The sequence below is a fragment of the Archocentrus centrarchus genome, chromosome 7, assembly GCF_007364275.1.
Source record: "Archocentrus centrarchus isolate MPI-CPG fArcCen1 chromosome 7, fArcCen1, whole genome shotgun sequence".
NCBI lineage: Eukaryota > Metazoa > Chordata > Actinopteri > Cichliformes > Cichlidae > Archocentrus > Archocentrus centrarchus.
In genome coordinates, this window is record NC_044352.1 from 31,429,126 (window position 1) to 31,447,855 (window position 18,730).

The 18,730-nt window shown below is 42.4% G+C and overlaps 1 protein-coding gene across 3 annotated transcripts in view; it reads left to right on the top strand.

The window, feature by feature from the left end:
• Positions 1-3,675: 3,675 nt before the first annotated feature.
• tns2a (tensin 2a) overlaps positions 3,676-18,730 on the top strand; it is a 56,565-nt gene continuing 41,510 nt past the window's right edge. The window contains exon 1 of one of the 3 annotated variants that reach the window (XM_030732737.1): positions 3,676-3,924. In XM_030732737.1, coding sequence (XP_030588597.1) covers positions 3,799-3,924 — 126 coding nt within the window. In that variant the 5' untranslated portion in view covers positions 3,676-3,798. Of the gene's footprint in view, positions 3,925-11,878; positions 12,017-18,730 lie in introns of those variants that run through there. The other 2 variants (XM_030732738.1, XM_030732739.1) reach the window with 2 other exon arrangements.

The following is an 18,730-nucleotide window of genomic DNA, read 5'->3' on the forward strand; positions in this document are numbered from 1 at the left end:
GAGAGAGACAGCTGTTCACACCTACAGCCAATTTATTGATTGACCATAACAGCAAACATATTACCAATCAAACTTTGGATACACACATAATTGATTTAAAAAGTAGCTTTATGGCTGGTTTTGTTCTTGTCACGGGTTTGATGACAACAGGAAAATTAAAAGGATGCTTGGAGACTAAATTCTATCCTATCTGGAAATTCTGGATCTGCACCAAATGGTATCACTATTCTGGGTTATAATCAGAGTTATTAAAGTTATTTTTGCTAAGTGGTTATGAAAAAAAATCTTTTTTTTTTTTTCTTTTTTTTGGGGTCAGTGTATCAGTGCGAGAAACTGGTCAAAACCGTTCATTTTCCACCCTGCCACATAACGTGGGCTGAGCTATGGGTAATGGCAAATTTTTGTGGGCTAGATGTGGCCCAACTGCCACAACACACTTGAGAGTTCCCGATATAAGATGGACCTGTGGCTGAGGTGACCCTGACCAGTAACCCTCAGCAAACCAGTCCAGGCCAGATGCAGACCAAAGAAAACTAGAAATGTGGACTACATTTAGGCCAAACACTTGATGCTATCTAGAAGTACAAAAAAAGATTAATACGGCCTGTAAGGGGGGGGGGGGGTCTGAATTGGGCTCAAGTGCCTGTAAGTGGTGTTGCAATAGTTTTCCTTTGATTTCAATCCTGTGGTGTGCATGTTTGATGAGATCTGAAAGCTTAACCAGTGCACACACCCTTGGCTCTGATGTCCTTGGTTAGCCTGTGGCCTGACTAACATGTTATTGCTGCACACACTTAACATACACACACAGCGTAGCTGTGGACTAATCCAAGACTGACCCACAATAACAGATTCTTGAAGGGGCCAAGGAGAGGGCAAGAGAATGTTAATGTGAACATCCTTCTAGTTCACAACTTCCAGAAAAGCTACTGGAGATGATGAAAGCCGTCGACTTGAAAGTTTCAATAAGAGCTGTGATGTCTAAGAAGCCTTTGGGTAGCATCATCCCTGACATCATCACAACTGTGTCTATTTCTGTACTCTTTTGTTTCTTCAGCTTTTGTTTCCTCACATTACAATCCCTTCTCTTTCTTACTGGTTCTCCATATTTGGACTTGGTTTGTCACGGCTTTCTCGACTCTTCTCTAAGACAGTAGAGTTCAGTTATCATTTCACTCTCTCAGTCCCTCCATGAAAAAAGCCTCCATCCACAAATCTCTCATTTATCTTAATCACTGATCCAGACTGCAAGTGATTTCTGCCAAGTATACTTACAAGTGCCAAGTATTCTGCAGTGCATGAGGAACAGGTTTTTGCCAGAAAGCCTGGGTGTTGGGGCTCATAAATGTGTTTTCAGCTTCTCTTAGAACCGTATTTTCTAATCAGATTATTATTTTTGGGGGGGTGGGGGGGCTTTTAAATTAGCCATAAATAATGGCTTACTCTGTAATCTGCTATATTTGCAGGAGCAAAACTAGCCGGACCCAAGTTGATTAGAAGGAGTTAATTTCACGGCATGTAAAACCAGGAGGGGGGCTTGTTGTAAACACTGTCTACAGCCTGAGCTCATGTCTGAAACCTTGCCCAAAAGACATACATAAAGAGGAGGGGAAGAAAAAGAAAGGGTTGGGGTCAACTGGAGGGGGGCCTAATGCACGAGGCTGGGAAGAGGTAGAAATGGAGGAGGGATGGATTGATTGTAGGACATAGGGAGGGAGGAAAGGAAGGACACCTGGCAGGTTTGTCTCAGCCAAAGCGCCTCCAACAAAAAAACAAAAAATGCCTCACCAGTGCTTTCAGTCTGAAGAGAGAAGAAAAAGGTAAGAGAGAAAGAAGAAAACAAAATGAGAGGAATGGGGGGAGTGTAAAAGAGTCATTACAGAGTTGGGAGGAGCGAAGGGGGCTTTTGGAGTAGCATCAAGAATTTGCCTTTTAAGGGGTACTGTCTCACTCTTCCAAGCCTCGCGTAGCAGCCAAAAAGGGAGAAGAAATAAACAACAGCAAAGAGACTGCGAGGAAAAGAAACATGAGGAAGTCTAACTAAGATCTTTCACACACTAGCTGCATTTAAAAATGCGCAGGAGCACATTACGCTTGGAATTTCCTTCTTTATCCACAACTAATGCAGGGCCCGTTTGGGGAGAGTGTAACTCATGTTTTTGTAGCTAGAATTGCCAGATGTCCCCAAAACTTGTCACTGTTTTGAAAAGAGGACAGACGCAACAATGCGTGTGTGTGTGTGTGTGTGTGTGTGTGTGTGTGTGCGCATGTTCGAAACATGGGTGATCACAACGGGAAGACCGTGAGCTGCAGCTTTCTTGAGAAACTGCTCAACCAAACAACACGAGTGAGTGATTTGTTACAGGAAACCAAAGGCAAAGATGATACAATGCAACAAAAAAGCACATCCACCAATTTGAAGTTTAGACAATCAGAGTGGATAAATTCTGTAAAGTTCAAACTTTCCATCCAGCTCATAGCGCTTCACCCCCCCCCCCCCCCAAAAAAAAAGGTTTGTTTGAGGGTTAAAACTGGTAGGGATGCCCCTCCCCTTACACACAGAGAGGAGCAGGCAGAGCAACCTCTCACCACAGGATAAGAACTGATGATCTGAATGATGTCAAGCTCAACACTATATCCCCAGCAGATCAGATGAATCATTATAAATAAAAATAGGTGAAGAAAAATGGGCAAACATGCAGAGATTTTTCTATATTAGTATAGTAGTGTTAATAAGATGATGGCATAATGTACTGGACATCCTTTCATACAATATTGTTAGTTATACAGGTTTAGATTCTGCGGTGAAAGCAACTTTGTCTCACAGTTTCAACAGACAGGGTGTCGCATTATAAACAAGGGAAGGCTCAGTCTAACGAGCACTAAGAGCACTCTGAATCACTGCATTGCACAGCAGCATCCCAACAGCTGCCCTCACTGTTGTGTTTTTTTTCTTGTTTGTTTTCTGGACAATGCCAACAATGTGTTGCACGGGCTAAGGAGAGAGTGCCTGTATCTAGGAGCAGGAAACAGAGGCGAGCTAAGGAGGAGAGATGGGTGGGGGTAAGAACAGAGAGGTAATTGTATATGTAAGAGTGAGACAACCCAGGCAGAAGGGGTAGAAGAAGGAGGAATGGGAGTAAGAAGGAAGGGAGAGACATGTTCTTGGGATGGGAAGACTGCTCAACAACAAGAAGAAAAAAGCAAGAAGAAAGAAAAGGCAGAAGGAAGGAACGGAGCAGTGTCGCAGGACAGGAAGATGAATCCTGAAGTGCTGATATTGGAATAGGAGTTAAGTGTGAGAGCACAGAGCAGAGGGATGGGAAGAGGCAAGCAGTTGTGAAAAAAAAAAAACACAAAGAAAAAGAGAAGGGAAAGTAGGGGGCCTAGGTGTGCTTAAGAAAGTTGGGTGGTTGCAACTGTGTGTGGGAAACAAAGAGGAGCAGTGAGAGGGGGCGGAGGCAGGAAAAATGGGGAGTCCACATGTGACTGCAGCAGGACCGAGTTGGAGAGAGAGGTGTTTTTAAAGTGAGCAGAGAGGGGCAGAGTGTATCCTTCCCTCTGTCCCCAGAGCAGGGCTGATCAAGAGCCAGGAAAAGGGGAAGGGCCTCCGTCTCCTCCTCTCCAGCTGACAACAACAGCTGCCCAGGAACCCAGGGAGCCTGGAGCCTGCTTAGAGGACGAGGGGAAGAGGACACAGAGGGAGAGTGGAGGAGGAGGAGGGAGGACAGAAGGAGAGAAGAAAGAGAGCAGGAGGAGGAGAAAAAAGATCCCAAGTCCAGGATCCTGTCCACATATATGGGTTGCGTCCTGAGTTCGGACTGGTGCGGGGAGGAAGAGGTGCAACCAGTGCCGGTGGTCAGAAACTCGTCTCTGAAGAGGAGCCTGGAGAGGAGTGAGAGTGGCAGGATGAGGCTTACAAAGGTGAGTGTGGTGATGTTCATGAAACTGTACATAATTCTCAGTGGGCATTCCTCTGGTATGCACTTCCTAGGTCAGGCACAGGACATCAGGTGTCACAGGATACCAGGATAGCACTGTTTCACAATTCCCAACCACGGCAATATGGCTCATGTTTATTATTCCCCCCACCCTGGTCCAGACTAAAATATCTTATTCTTTCAGTATTTAACGGATGCAGATATCCACAATCCTCTGAGGATGAATCCTGACGTCCTTGGAAATGACAGAATCTTTCCTCTGGCACTACCATTAGGTTTATATTCTTGTTTTTAATGTGTCATTTGGTAGCGATATTACAGTGACAAGTTTTTATTTATCCCCTAAAGCATCTCAACAAATTTTGGCTATTTACTGGTCCCCACTTTGGTCCAGACTAAAATATATCAAATATCAAATGTTGGGCTGATTGAAATTTGGCAGATATTGGTCCAGACAATATCTGCTTTCAATATTCTTCAGTATTCTTCTTTCAATATTTACAGAAGATCAAAGATACAGTTTCCATGATCCCCTCAGGATGAATCCTAACATCTCCGGAAATGACAGGACCTTTCCTCTAGCACCATCATTGGGATCATAGTGTCCAGGTTTCACTTGCTGGTTAAACTAACTTAAATATGGGGCTGAAATAATGTTGGTTAGCCCCTTATTTTTCAATACGGTGCTGTTTGGTCTTTGGTTGATGATCAAAACCCTCCTTCCTGTAGCTAATATCTGAGCTATGTGAGGTGAATTTGTACTAATGAGCAAATATTAGGGAGCTAATAGTGACAGGTGAACATTACACCTTTGCTGATCACATAATCTACAATAAAACAGGAGAAGTACAGCATAAAATCTACATTATTTTAGCAACATACTGCAAGCAGTTCCCTCTTATAGCAAGCATAGTACTGTATACAAGTGCAAGATCAGATGCACTTGTTATACTTTTGATACCTATTGGCAAGCAACGGGGTCAAAGGTCAGTGTGAAGTGATCAATATCAGTGTGTTGTACCACAGTGAAGTTTTTTGGAGCTGTGAGTGACTCATAGGCATGTGCTGATCTAAAGATAGAAAAAAGTGGCTATTGGTTTCTTAAAAGGACTGTGTGTGCGTGCATGCGTGCATGCGTGCATGCGTGCGTGCATGCGTGCGTGCGTGTGTGTGTGTCTGTGTGTTTGGCTTGTCTTAAAAGATGATGTGGATGACACTGACATCTTCAGTCTGTGCAGCTACAACAGCACTGTTGTGACAGCCTCAGCTGCTGTGGAGTTACTATCATGTAAACAGAGACAGGCTAACTGGATGGGGGGGGCCACTAAGAGAACACTGAGAACCTTGACCTCTAATCACTAGTTTATATCATGTTGGCTTCATGCAGACTCAAGCACGAGGATTTTTTTCATCCAGTTGTGTATATTGTGTAAGTATGCTTGGTTTGCATGCAGTCATCCATCCCCCTTGTTTTGTGTGTCTGTGTGTACATGCTTGGTCCCAGCGGCTCCATATCACATGCTGAGCAGCGTGGGAATGTGGAGCCCTCTGGACTACGTCATCCTGCAGTGACTGACCCTACTGCATGGGTGTGGGAACAAGTTAGATCCCAATTATCCAGCGAGGAGGAGGATGTAGTTGTCTTATCTATTTATGGTCATTTTTTATGAACTTGTTTTTCACGTCTTGGAGACTCGCAGATTTGAACTAGCATCCATGTGACGAGTACCGCAGTCCAGATGCAACTATGTGTGAGAGCCTGACAAATATGAATGAGGTTTTAATGCCTTTATACTCTGGCAAGAACCACGCATATACATTCCTAAGCAAACTCATGCCAAGTACTTACTGGAAACACTTAGCAACAAAAAATATTATGGTCCACATGTAGTTCTCATATTCTCATTCACTCATGCTCAGAACGCTCGAAACATACTTGACGGTGCCGAATTGGCCTCTTTGTCCCGTGATTATTGCACAGTTGTAGATCTTGAGAGTATCTGAGCATCAATAAACAACATTCTAAAGATGATTTCTTGAAATAAACAGATGCTGGCAGCAGGAGTCAGTGGTTCATATGGTTCTTCTTTTAAAAAAAAAAAAAAAAATGAAGCAACAAGCACTGTTTTGTGGCTCGATGAGGATCCTGGGTAACATGAGTTCATGTTGTGATTACAAACTGCAGCATTACTGGTGCTGACAGTTAAATGTCTTATTATCTTGGCAGGTGTCTTGATAAAGATGTGTTTCATTTACCCACACGTACAGCCAAGGGACAAAGTCTGAGAGTCATTAATGAAATCAGTTGGCAGTACAATCTAATATGACACGTACTCTGTGTCAGCTTCCTTTGCCAAAGGACGGGAAAGGCAGGGTTTCCTTCAGCCACGTTAGCAGCATGACTGTGGAGGTTACCACCAGGCTGTCAGCTACCTTGGTCAGGAGTAAAATATTTCAGTTAGGGGTCGAAAAGCACATCATATGGTAATATATCATATCCCTCCCCCTTGTGATACAGTAGCGGATACACAGGCATCAGACCTAACATCAGCATAACTGCTGCTTTTTGGCAATTTAGTAGTATTTTTTCTTCTTCAGTTACACAGATAATGTGATTCATCGCAGAACTGTTGTATTGTGATACTAGTGTCATCGAGGGCAACATACCATCGTAGTACTGCATCATCAGTTACTCTGTGATTCCTACCCTTCATTTCAATACATATTGGTGGGATTAATGTGAATCTCTTTATCAAAATTAATGGTGCCTACAGGTTGATTCCTCTGGCAACACCAGCAGGTCAGGTTTCCCACTCATCCTGTCAAATATCATTTTAGGTTTTGTGTGAAACCGAGTGAACACAATACTCAGGAAGGAACTGACGGTGACGCATCTGTGCTCACGGGGTCCTGTGTCCCTCAGTTCAGTATTTAGTTAATACACAGTAACCCCTCTACTGCGCTTGAGTTAATCCTAAACTCTCATTTTAATACAAACAATTTCATATTAGGTAAACACAAAACTGAGGTTGTGTTCTTGATGTTCCCCTTATATGACATATAAATCAGGAGCCTGAGAAAGTAGGAATGACTTTTCATATAAAACCATTCAATTCAATTTTATTTATATAGCTCCAAATCACAACAACAGTCACTTCAAGATGCTTTATATTGTAAAATAAAGACCCTACAATAACCCCCCCCCCAATGAGCAAACACTTGGCGATGTCCATCCATCCAGTTTTTCAATTCAGGGTCGCGGGGGGCTGGAGCCTATCCCAGCTGCTTGGGCAGGTCGCCAGTCTGTCACAGGGCTAACACAGAGAGACAGGAAACCATTCACACCTATGGGCAATTTAGAACCACCAACTAATCAAACCCCATTAGCTGCTTGTTAATGGGGTTAAAGAAGCCAGAGTATCTGGCGAGAACCCACGTAGACACACGGAGAACATGCCAACTCCACACAGAGGGGTCAAATGGTGGATTTGAACCTAGGACCTTCTTGCTGTGAGGCAGCAGCACTAACCACCAAGCCACCGTGCTGAAGCTATTAGCAATTTTTATGCAATATTTGTTAGATAAGAACAGTGAAAATACAACAAAAGACGCCAACACCAGAAACTGTTGCATCCCTAATAAGCTGAGGTGAGGCTCAGCAGACAGCGATCGGCTACAGCTGCCTTTGTCAGCACACCTGTCAATCATAGTGGCTACACCCCAACTTTAAGCTTTAACCACATCCAAATGTGTGAATTGGAAACCAAATCACCCACTGTACAGTTGTTCTCAAAGGGGAAAGCTAAGGAGTCTATGGGTACTGATACTCTTTTGGAGACAGCACCAGGAGGCCACTGCAGGAGCTGTAATTTTTGCCACTTCTGTATTGGCTTCATTTTTCAGCCTAGTAGTTTGCTTTGGTTGATGCATGAAGCTGAGATGTTTATCATGGTAGAGACTTTATGTTTTAGGCTCTGCATGGGTCAGAACATAAAAGAAAAAGTAGTTATTATGGTTCTTGTATATTTACTGGTTTTGTTGTAGTCCTTTATGCTTCTAGTTTCCCCATTTCCTTCTGGTCTCTGTCTTCATGTTTGAGGTGGTTTAAATACTTCCTATTTTTCTTCATGGCTCCTCTAGTGACTTTTAACTTCCTGCCTTTGTTCCCTTTCCCACCTTTCTGTCGTCTTAATTGTTCCCCCCTTTTTCTCACCTGTAACTTGTTTCCCAGTCAGCCCTCTTTTCAGGTCCTGTGTCTACTTTTGTCTTTACCGCTGTCTTTGTTGGACTGTCTGTTTGTGCTATTGTGTCTTTCATTTGTGTTGTTACATTATCTTGGTTTCAGCTTTTGTAATGAATAAACCTCACCTCTTTTCATTGAGTTTCTCTGTATGCATTTGGGTCGTCTTCTGAATAATACTTGACAAAAATACTTCATCTGACATGTAAGAAAAGGCAGCGTTTCCAGAAGGCACAACTCACCCCTAAAAGCCAGGACTCAGTCATAAACAAAAATAACAGCATGAAATGAAGCAAGAAAGCTTAAAAAAGAAGGTCATAACCCGCAGTGGTGAAATTGCCCTTTTTGGAAGATTGCACAAACAGTGAAATGCAACCCTAATGTTGCAGGGAAAGTGCAAGGGTGAGAGATTTTTAAGGCTTTTGATGATTTGCCAGTTCTGGTGGGGTATAGCAGTACTCACGTCTTGTAAAGTTGTGTTTCTGTAGTATAATGTTACTTTGTTTCTAATTCTAAGAGCAACCAGGTTGCTGCCAATCTTTCTGCCAGTTGAGAGTGAGCTAAAAGTTTAATTTCATTTATTTTTTTCCAGCCAGCTCTTTTTTTATTTTTATTTTTTTCACAGCTGTGGATGAAAAAAAAATGCAATCACACTATTTCTAAGTTATTTTTGTGTGTGCTGCTGGTTGTTGAAATACTGTATATAAAAACCTGGCTTTGCAACAACACTTTTATATGTATTTGTCTAGCTTCCCTATAATTTCTCATGAGCAACAAAGTTTAGATTGGCCATGACCAATACAGAGGCTCTGAGCCACAGGCATTCACTACAAACACACACCCAACAGGGGAAGGAACAATGACTAGTTAGTGTTAAATATAGACCCCCCCCCCCCCCCCAATATCCAGAATAGAATGGAAAAGAATAGAGAAGAAATAGAATTGTCACACTCCTGCCTTTAAGGAAAAAGGTAAATTCCTGTGTGAAGTCCGGGCTCAGGGGGTGGCTGTCGTAGACTAGATTCCTGTGGCTTGAAAACAATGATCTGTCCCAAACTCTGCGCAGGCTTTGAGGAATGCCTTTGTGTGTTTGTGTGTGTGTGTGTGTGTGTGTGTGTTTGTGTGTGTGTGTGTGTGTGTGTGTGTGTGTGTGTGTTGTGTAGTGGTCATGCAGATGAAAGCTGATCAAGAGAAAACGGGGAAAGACATAAACCATTTCCTCCCTCAGTAAGTCCCCAACAAATCCCAACACCACCCTTTAAAGAAACACCTCCCAGCAAAGTATGTGCAAAATATTTTCTTTGCTTCCACACAAAAATGTCGAGCCCGACTCTCTGCGAAGCTCTGCAAATGTCTAAGCAGCTCTGGCTGACGGGGAGGATTTTATTGAATTCATCGGCGCAATAAACGCAAACACGTGCTCATTTGAGCCTTCAGTATCTCTGCGTCTCGCTCTTTCGCTCCTTCAACAGCTGCACCTTATCAGCCTTTGGCTTAGCGCTGTCTTACACAATCCATCGTCGAGCCACACAGCCCCCTTTTTCTAGCCTCCTCCTCCTCCCTTCATTTCCTCTTGGCCTGCCCCCCCCGCCTCTGTCCACCTCTTTCTCGTTTACCTCCAAGTGTCTAAATTTTGATCAGACAAACATGTGAAGCAACTTGCATTAATGGCTCAGCCATTTGTGTGCACAGTGTATTAACCAAGTGTTGGAATTCATCTTTTCTTGTTTCATCCCCCCTCTTTCCTCCTCTCCATCTTCCCCCCCAACATGACCCTCCCCCCACTTTACTCAACCCCTCATTCCAATCCCAAGCACCAGCTTCCTGTCTCTCATGGTCCCTCAGCAATTTGTTAGTCTACCTTTTTCACCTCACTACTTTGTTCCTCACCTCTTAAACCCCCCACCACCACCACCTCTAAAGAGAGGGAGCTGAAAATCCATCAAGTACTTAAGCTCTGCAAGAAACCTCCACCCAATTTGTTTTCTTTGTTTTCTATTATGAAATTCTTAAAATATGAGCTAACAGAATTGGATGCACTACAACACGTGCTGTTTGGTGGGTGGGTAGATAGGCAGGTGGGTGGGTGGGGGTCGCAGCATCTGCCATGACTCACAGTCACATTCTGCACTGATTGGTAAGGATATACTGCACAGCCTTAATACCTGCATGTCAGTCTAACACATATGGAAGCGACTAAAGGACTGGGGCAGCAGACAGAAATAATGTTGTTTGCATTTGCAGTCCGAGGCACGGGAATATTATGGGCTATAGTTTAAGACAAAGGAATCCGGATATAAGCGCATATGGGCATGTATGGAGTGTAATCCATAAAGTTGTTTGTTTTGTTTTTTACTTGTTTTAAATAGAATTAGAACCCCACACAACCACACCGTGGTCTGCTTTTGTGGTTTAAAACAAACCCAAACACACACACACACACACACACACACACACAAAGGAGGAAAGCTTGAAAGAGAAGTTCAAACACTGCAAAAAAAATCCCTGCGTTTTCGTAGCTGCAGAGAAGTTCTGCTCAGAAAGCAGAACAAAGTGATACCTGGAAAAGAAGCTGGCTCACCTGCTGCATCACTTTTGTTTTGCCACTAGGTGCTGCTGCTAACACATGAGTTACTGTTCAGTAGCAGGCATTAATGTGTGTGTGTGTGTGTGTGCTGGGTATTTCATGGGGGCCACACATCACACCCATCTCATGATAAGGGAAGATTTGTTTTAGAAAGAAAAACTGCAGATAATATCATTTTACATATCCACACAAAGAAAGGTCAAACTTGGGAGCTGCTGATCTTTAGTATATTTGTTATTAAAATAACCCTCGGGGTATGAAAAGGTTGTCCAAGTATTGCCATTAAAAGTGCATGAAAACTAGCCAGCAAGTGAGCTGAGTAGCTAAAAATACTTTTCCAAAGGGACAGGCCTTGCAAAAATACTGCTCTAACTCTCACTTATATGTCAAAAACACTGAATAAAGTTTAAACCCGTTCAAGTGCACACATTTAAAACAGGAGAGGTGTGTATTATGTGCAGCTGACATTCATTTTTGCTCGCATTCATATTCTGCTTGTTGATAAAAAACATGCCTGTTACATATGTAGATCATGACCTCATCACACACCTCAGAGCTGACCTGGTTGACCTAGGGTGCATTAGATGAAACATTCTTCTTAAAAATGTACCATTAGTACATTTGATAATTCAATGTACCGATCATTATGAATGGATTTTTCCTCCCAAAGACAGCCACGGTCAAATAGGTAACTTACTGAAATGAAAAAATATTTGCACCCTGCAATTTTCACTCTGTTGTAACCCTGTAATTTGCACAAAAACTATATGAAATAAATGACCTACCAAAATAGATTGTTTTCCTTTCATATCTGGAGGACTTGTGAAGTGAATATAGTATTAGACAGCTCAGACATATCAGAAATACTTTAAGAAGCAATATAAAGGTATACTATTTAAACAAAAAAGTCAATTGAATGGTAAAGTCGGCTCTGGATTAATCACCTCCATCTCAGTAGAGCTTATTCTGGAAATATTAATATGCTCAGTTCAGCCAATCGCGAGTGGGTATCTTTACGCTCCCCTCCAGAAAGCGACCAATCAGCGGGGGTTCAAATTCCAGTAATAGTACTCCACACATGCTTTTTCCTGCGCATAGCTCCACCCCGCAGTCCCAGCTCTGAGGAGGGTGGACCGGAGTAAAGAAAACAAGTTATCTCATAGTCCCAGGCCGTGTTATTGATGGCCTTCCTGAGAATGAGGGGCAGCCTTTGAGCCTGCGGATATGATCAGCGGGAAAATGAACAAGGTAAGATGAGTAAGTCAATGAAACCCCCGGGAAGAAGGTTTCGAGGGTTTGACTTGATCTGCCTTGGCTCATCGATCTCCTAATGATTTAATAGTCAGTATTTGCAGCGGAATTGTGGGTGGAGGGCTTTGGATGGATGTGTGATGCTGCGTTTGAACGCACATGTGTTGGCTGTGCAGTTGCGCACTTTGAGAATTTGACTGTCTTGTGTTTGGAAGCCATAACTTTAAAATTGTTACGTTTTGTTTGTACTGTAGGCTGTCTGATTAACTCTTACACAATGGCAGATTCGTAGAGAGTATGAGTAACTGTTTATGCGCGTCATTAAGTGTATTAATGCGGCTTTGGCACATCCGCGGTGTCTGCGCGCGTCTCTGACAGTTTGTTCATGTTTTTTTTTTTAGCTACTTTTGACTCACCGTTGAAGTTCCAGTGATTTCAGGGACTTCGCGCTGTTCTCGGAGAAGTTTCCTGATGTGTCGCACTTCATTAAACTGACAGAAAATGGTCTTGAATAGGGTCATATGATGCATTTAGTAGCCCCCCTACAGCCCCACTGTTCCTGCGTCAGCGCCAGTCAGGAATTATTAATGTCGCAGAAGAAAAAAAAAGAGTTTCTCACGAGCGCGTGTGCGCGTGCCACGTTTTGACGGTAGTTTAGATGACTGAGATGACAGGCTTTTATTCACATTTTTATGTTTTAATATTCTGTGATACTGAAATATTACCTTTCTGTATGAAGTAAAATGGAAGTTATTTTCCACAGAGGTGTGTAAGCTTAAACTGCGTGATTGCGGCGGCTTATTTTATTTATTTATTTAGGCTGAGGTAAACGCTTAAATTGCGCAATTTATTTTATACTTGTACTGCACTTTTATATAATTTCACGTATACGTTAAATGGTAATTAAGACGTAATGCTCCTTTCTCAGAGCTTTCTTCCTGATGGTTACAAATTACCTCCACATTCAGTCTTATCTGTCTTTCCTCACTTTCACAACAACTCCCTTCACGGTGCGAGTGGCTGGGTACTGTTACAGTAAGACTGCCATCCTCACCGGGCAAGCCAAGTGTTCTGAAACTATCCACCTCTGATGTGTCATGTGTGCCATGTGAACGAGGACTACATTAGCTCTAAAGAAGTGGCCCAGCTCCAGGCACATGGGTTTAGGGTTAGCAATAATATCTAACCCACAGAATTCATCTGGTCCATGAACATTTTTTGTGTTTAACGAGGAGTCTGCACTCACCGATCTACAGCGTGCATGATGCTTCTTTAAAGCGATGTTAATATGATCTAATTTGGGGTGCTGTGGCTCAAGAGGTAGAGCGAGTCATGTACTAACCTGAAGGTTAGTGGTTTGATTCCTGGCTGCTCCAGCTCTCCGATGCAACCACTGGAGGACGAATGTTAGAAAGCACTATGAAATAGAAAACAGTGCTTGTATGAATGTGTGTTTGAATGGGTAAATGCAAATGTGTTGTATAAAGTGCTCTGAGTGCTCAGCTAGAGGAAAAAAGCACTAACTAGTCCATTTGCAAAGCCTTTAATGCTTACCCGTTCACCTGCACTGTCTTTGGGTAAACAGGACAAACTTGAAACAACACAAATCAAAACATTTGGTTTAAGCAATACTAGCGGTGGCAATTTTTATGTCTTTATGATAAAAACTGGCTTCAGCTTACGCTGTTTTCTTCAACCTGTGCTTTTCCTATGCTTAACCCATGCCATGTCACACCAGTGTGCACATGCAATTTTGATTATGTGGTTTTACAGCTGGAGCTGAGCTTGTCCCCTTCAGCCTTCTGCTCCAACAAGTTTTGAAGTTAAATGAAGTTATGGATGTTTGCTTGCTGAACATGAACCAGTTAAATAAGTCAGGGATAGCACATAGATTTTTTAAAAAATTATTCTCAGTGTATTCCCAGCTGTGTCAACATAAATTGGCCAAGGACAACAGCTGGAAATGCAACTGGGACCTTCTGTCTGACTTTCCTTTAGCTTGTTTTTCTTCACTTGTGACTCACAAAACGGATACAAGGATTTCTGTCCAGTGGAATATACTGCCTTTAATTTAATAAAACCTAGTTCCTTGTATTCACAATGGAGTAGGCTTAAATTACTCAAGTGATTACACTTTGCTGCTTTCAGTCTTGTGATAATAAGCCAGTGCTGAGTCTATGCATGTGTGTTTGCAAGGATGCTGTGAACAAAAATCTGTCCCACAGGCTTCGTCATGCACACTCAAATGCGTGGTGTGGTATGCATGTGGGCTGGTGATTAATGGCTGTTCATACAATTAGTGTTGGCTCTGCATCATAATTTCTGCTTGTCATAGTTCCTATCTTGCTTTGCAACATGCAAGCATAACAAGATAACATTGTCCAACCTTTCCTTTTGCTCGTTTTTCTCCTCTGTGAACCGTATTCAGTGAAAAGTTGAAGTCAGGCTGCATTTTGATCAGATTTGAAAGGAAGCTGGCGATGGAAAACGTTCTGATGTTCTGGAAAAACTCAAGTAGCGTATTCAAATAACTGTTTAGATGGGCCTGTACGCCAGCAGGAGATGGAGATGTTCAGTGACCAGCGGCACAGTACTATAGTTGTCTTTGGTGTATAGTTGGTAAACTATATTTATAATTATTGGGTGTAACTGAGAAGCTTGAAGGTCCAGGAATGACACATTCTGTTTGCTTGTGACACCTCCTGGTCACTGCCAGAGAGGCGGAACCAGAAGCTGGTTCACATTCCCTTCGGTATAAAGCCACAGTAACAGCTATTCACTTGTACCTGGAAAATTCTTCAGCATGAACACAGGGTGGATGCAAATGACTCCCTTTTACTCCAGCAGATGCTGCAACAAGCATGTGTCTGAGGCTGCAACCAGATCAGATCTGGAACTGCTGCAGCACACTTCTATCACTTAATGTCATGCACTAACTGAGGCCAGATCACAGTACACGGGTACCATTTTGCCAGCGAACATGAACAAATGCAGCAAAGAGTGTTGGTGGCTTTGTGTATGTGTGTGCACTTGCAGCAGGAGTCCTGCAAGGGACCGGAAGTGTGTCATGGCAGCATGCTGACCTCACCTCGGGAACAGGCAGTCTCTGTTCCCTCCATTGCCTGTCCCACCCTTCGGACACATGCGTGCACACACGCATTTATTATACACATGCAGGCCTTGATGCCAATAAATTAAGCAGGAACCCAGATACCAGTGAGATATTATCAATGGAGGGTGGGAATTAAGTAAGTACAATTGGTCACAAACCCACCATTGAACCATGTGATGCAGTGCATAAAACCAACATGCTGTAATTACTAAATTCTCGCAAATGAACAACTTTGGGTTGTTTTGTGTGGTAAAGCCAGCTCTGACAGACCATAAACAGAGATAGATGGTGGGAACATTTTTATTGGTATGGAGCTTCAGTCTGTAAATTCCTTGTTAAAGACCCCTTAATTGCAGTGGACTTGGTGTAAGCCACCCATTTAAATTGTAAACTTATCCATAGTGCCCACTTCACCTTGAATGACAATGTTAAATATTAAAAGACACTCTAAGCCACTGTGACAACACCAAACCATCTGGCGATGTCATACTGGCTATGACTGTCCTTTATATACAGTCCCAGTTATTAATTGGTTTGCAAGTGCTGCAAAATCAATGACCATTAATTTTTGCAGCTCATTAAGAATGAGTAGGAGGCTTTGATCTAACAAGAAAAACAGTGGTTAAATCAATAAAAGGGCTTAGTGAATATAGTTCAAGAACCAATCAGATTCTGTCGGGTCAAATTATTGATGCTGCACCTCCTGCCAACCACCACAGAACAGTAGCTGGATTGAATGAGGGAGGGGTTGAACACACAAACCAGACGTACACAGGCCAAACGCACACAATTTTCCTTTGACTGGAGAGCGAGACCTCTTTTGTGGGGTCGCGTATCTGCTGGTGCTTTCCAGAATATACTCTGAAACACCTGCCACTTTAGGTCCTGCAGACCTCAAACAAAGCAAAGTGGCCTGATGATAATGATCTAAAGACAAAATCCCATTTCTTCTAAAAGCACTAGGTAGGCTTTGCCCTCTGGGGCATGTTCAATCTGTGCCCTTATGGAGGCCATCTGCAGCTGATGCTGAGGTCGCAGTTACCAGTCTTGCTGTCAGGAATGAACCACTCCCACACAATGCCTATCATTGTCCAAATATCAAGACTATTTTTAGTAAGAAACAAGAGGGTAGGGCCAAGAGACTTTCCAAGGGATGTGTGTGTGTGTGTGTGTGTGTGTGTGTGTGTGTGTGTGTGTGTGTGTGTGTGTGTGTGTGTGTGTGTGTGTGTGTGTGTGTGTGTGCATTTGTTTTTACATTTGTAGGCCTGTGTACATCTCTTGTTTGCGTGTTCGACCCTCCCTCCTTCAATCCAGCTACTGTTCTGTGGTGGTAGGCAGGAGGTGCAGCGAGGAAGGGGAGGGGACCCTGGTTAGAATGCATCTCTTTGACACCATTAAACTCTCGTTCTTTTTCCTGCCAAATGGCTAAAAATACCAGAAAATGGACCCTCTTGTGCGTAGCAGATGTTGCAGAGGGGGAGGTGGGGTCTTTCCTGGAGCACACGGGGACGGGAAGAGGAGAGCGGACATATGTCCGTTTTCTCCGGCTGTCTGCAGGGATACACGTCTGCACGTGAGTGAGTGTGTGTGTGTGTGTATGAAAAGTTGTTCCTCTTGAGGTCTCAGGTAGCTGTTTACAACTTGTGTCATTTCTTTGGAAATGTGGGCAGGCCTCAGCTGGTTAAGACTGTGGAGCTTGAATGGCCAAATGTACTGTATTCTTATGTCCATCAGTGATTGTGATGATTAAACTGTGTGATTGTGAAAATGTGCATCTACAGTGAGAATGAATCAGTCGATCTGGTGGTGATATCAGTATTATTTTATCCAGTTTTGCAGCTTCTTTCGCTCACACTTTAATGGCTTCTTTAGGCGCTCTGAGTACCAAACACTTTACTATAGGAAGATGTTTTTTTATCCAGTGCAGTAGTGACAGTAATTGCTATCTTGGGGACCAGACTCTGCATCACAGGTTGTTTTTAGTACTAGTGCACTCAGACTCTACCAGCTGTTTTCTCTTGTAATCCTCCACAAAGTTGTAAACCTCCTTCACTGTGGTTTCCTCTGCTGGACTCCCAAGTTGAGCTGAATGGAATCTTTCAGTAGATTTGATTTTAAACTCAGTTTGCACACAGTTTTCCTGCAGTGCAGTGTCAGTCTTACAAATGCATGAAAAAAAAAAAGGTTAACAACTCCAGCAAGAGGTCAGTGCATTTTTTTGGCTCTTTCTGACAATGCGTTCATCTGTTGTTAAATGATGGGATATGTGAGTTCACAACTAGGAAAAGCAATCTCGAGTTAAAACAAGTCCAAAACTCACAAAAATTGTTTATCATATACGTTACCAGTCAAATGTGTCCAAACTTTTGACTGGTACTGTAGGTAAAAGCATGATGGACAAAAGGGCAAAATCACATATTGCACATCAGTTTTTTGCTAACATTTAATTTGTGATATTGTGTTAGATTGCTATTGTCAACATAGAGTTATTTAGATAAGTTACGCAAGTTTTTTAAAAAGCTATTTCAAAGCAACTATTTTAATTTAAAAAAAATGTAACTGTGACCAGGGGCATAGGAATGAGTTTACTATTGGGGGGACACATATTGGAAACCTGACAAATCCATGAATACTCTGAGCAAAGCATTAAAAAAAATTATATTTGATCTTTTACTTTCTTCTTTTTCAAATGTTTCTTGGAAAAATAGTGTTGTGTACACCTATATTATTGCATGTATAATTTACATATGTATATGTTTTAGGAAGGAAAGACAAAGGGGCTAAGCTGAGCTAGCTACGTAGCACAGTTTATTAACGTCTTAGTTACAGTGTGCAAAATCTCACCACTAGATGTCAGCAGATTGCAGATTGCAGTTTCCAATTCAAGCGCACAATCCTAGCTACGATAATCGCTGGGGGACAAACGTGTTTGTCAGCCAAGAGAGATCAAAACATTAAGACTAAGACAAATAACGGCCGCAGCCGGCAGGTATGTTGCTACTACTGTTTGTGTATAGAAACATTTTTGTACACACAGATTTAAACATTAAATAATATCAACACTTAGCAATAAATCAGAAATAAAAATGGAATGTATTGTGGTATTTTACCTTTTTACCTTCAAGTCGCCTCAAAAATTCTAGCTGCCATTTTTCTGTAGTGAATGTAGGCTGTGAATGTGCTGTTTACCTCAATTGCTAATATGCCCAGTGAGAAGTGTTCATGACTAATTACTCTGTACGAGGCTGTAAAACTTTGTGAATGGAGTCTGATAAGACTCAATGAGTCAGTGAAACTCACCTTTGTCCAGTGAGGTGAGTTGAGAAATATCCTCAACTCTCCATAAGTACAGTTCTTTTTGCCGCTGTTAGCTGCTGTTAGCCGCTGTTTCTTTTATGTGAATCTAACGCTGCTGGACTCGGACACTTAAAAGTGAGATTACAACGTGAGAATGTAATCACACTGTTTATCAGAGGGAAAGTGTGATTTTTAGGACACTCCTAACATTAGCGGGCATAATGTTGTTAGCTGTGCGGCGGGAGGGTCACTTGTCTAATCTGCTGACAGTAAGTGAATAAATAAGCATGTTTATGTACATT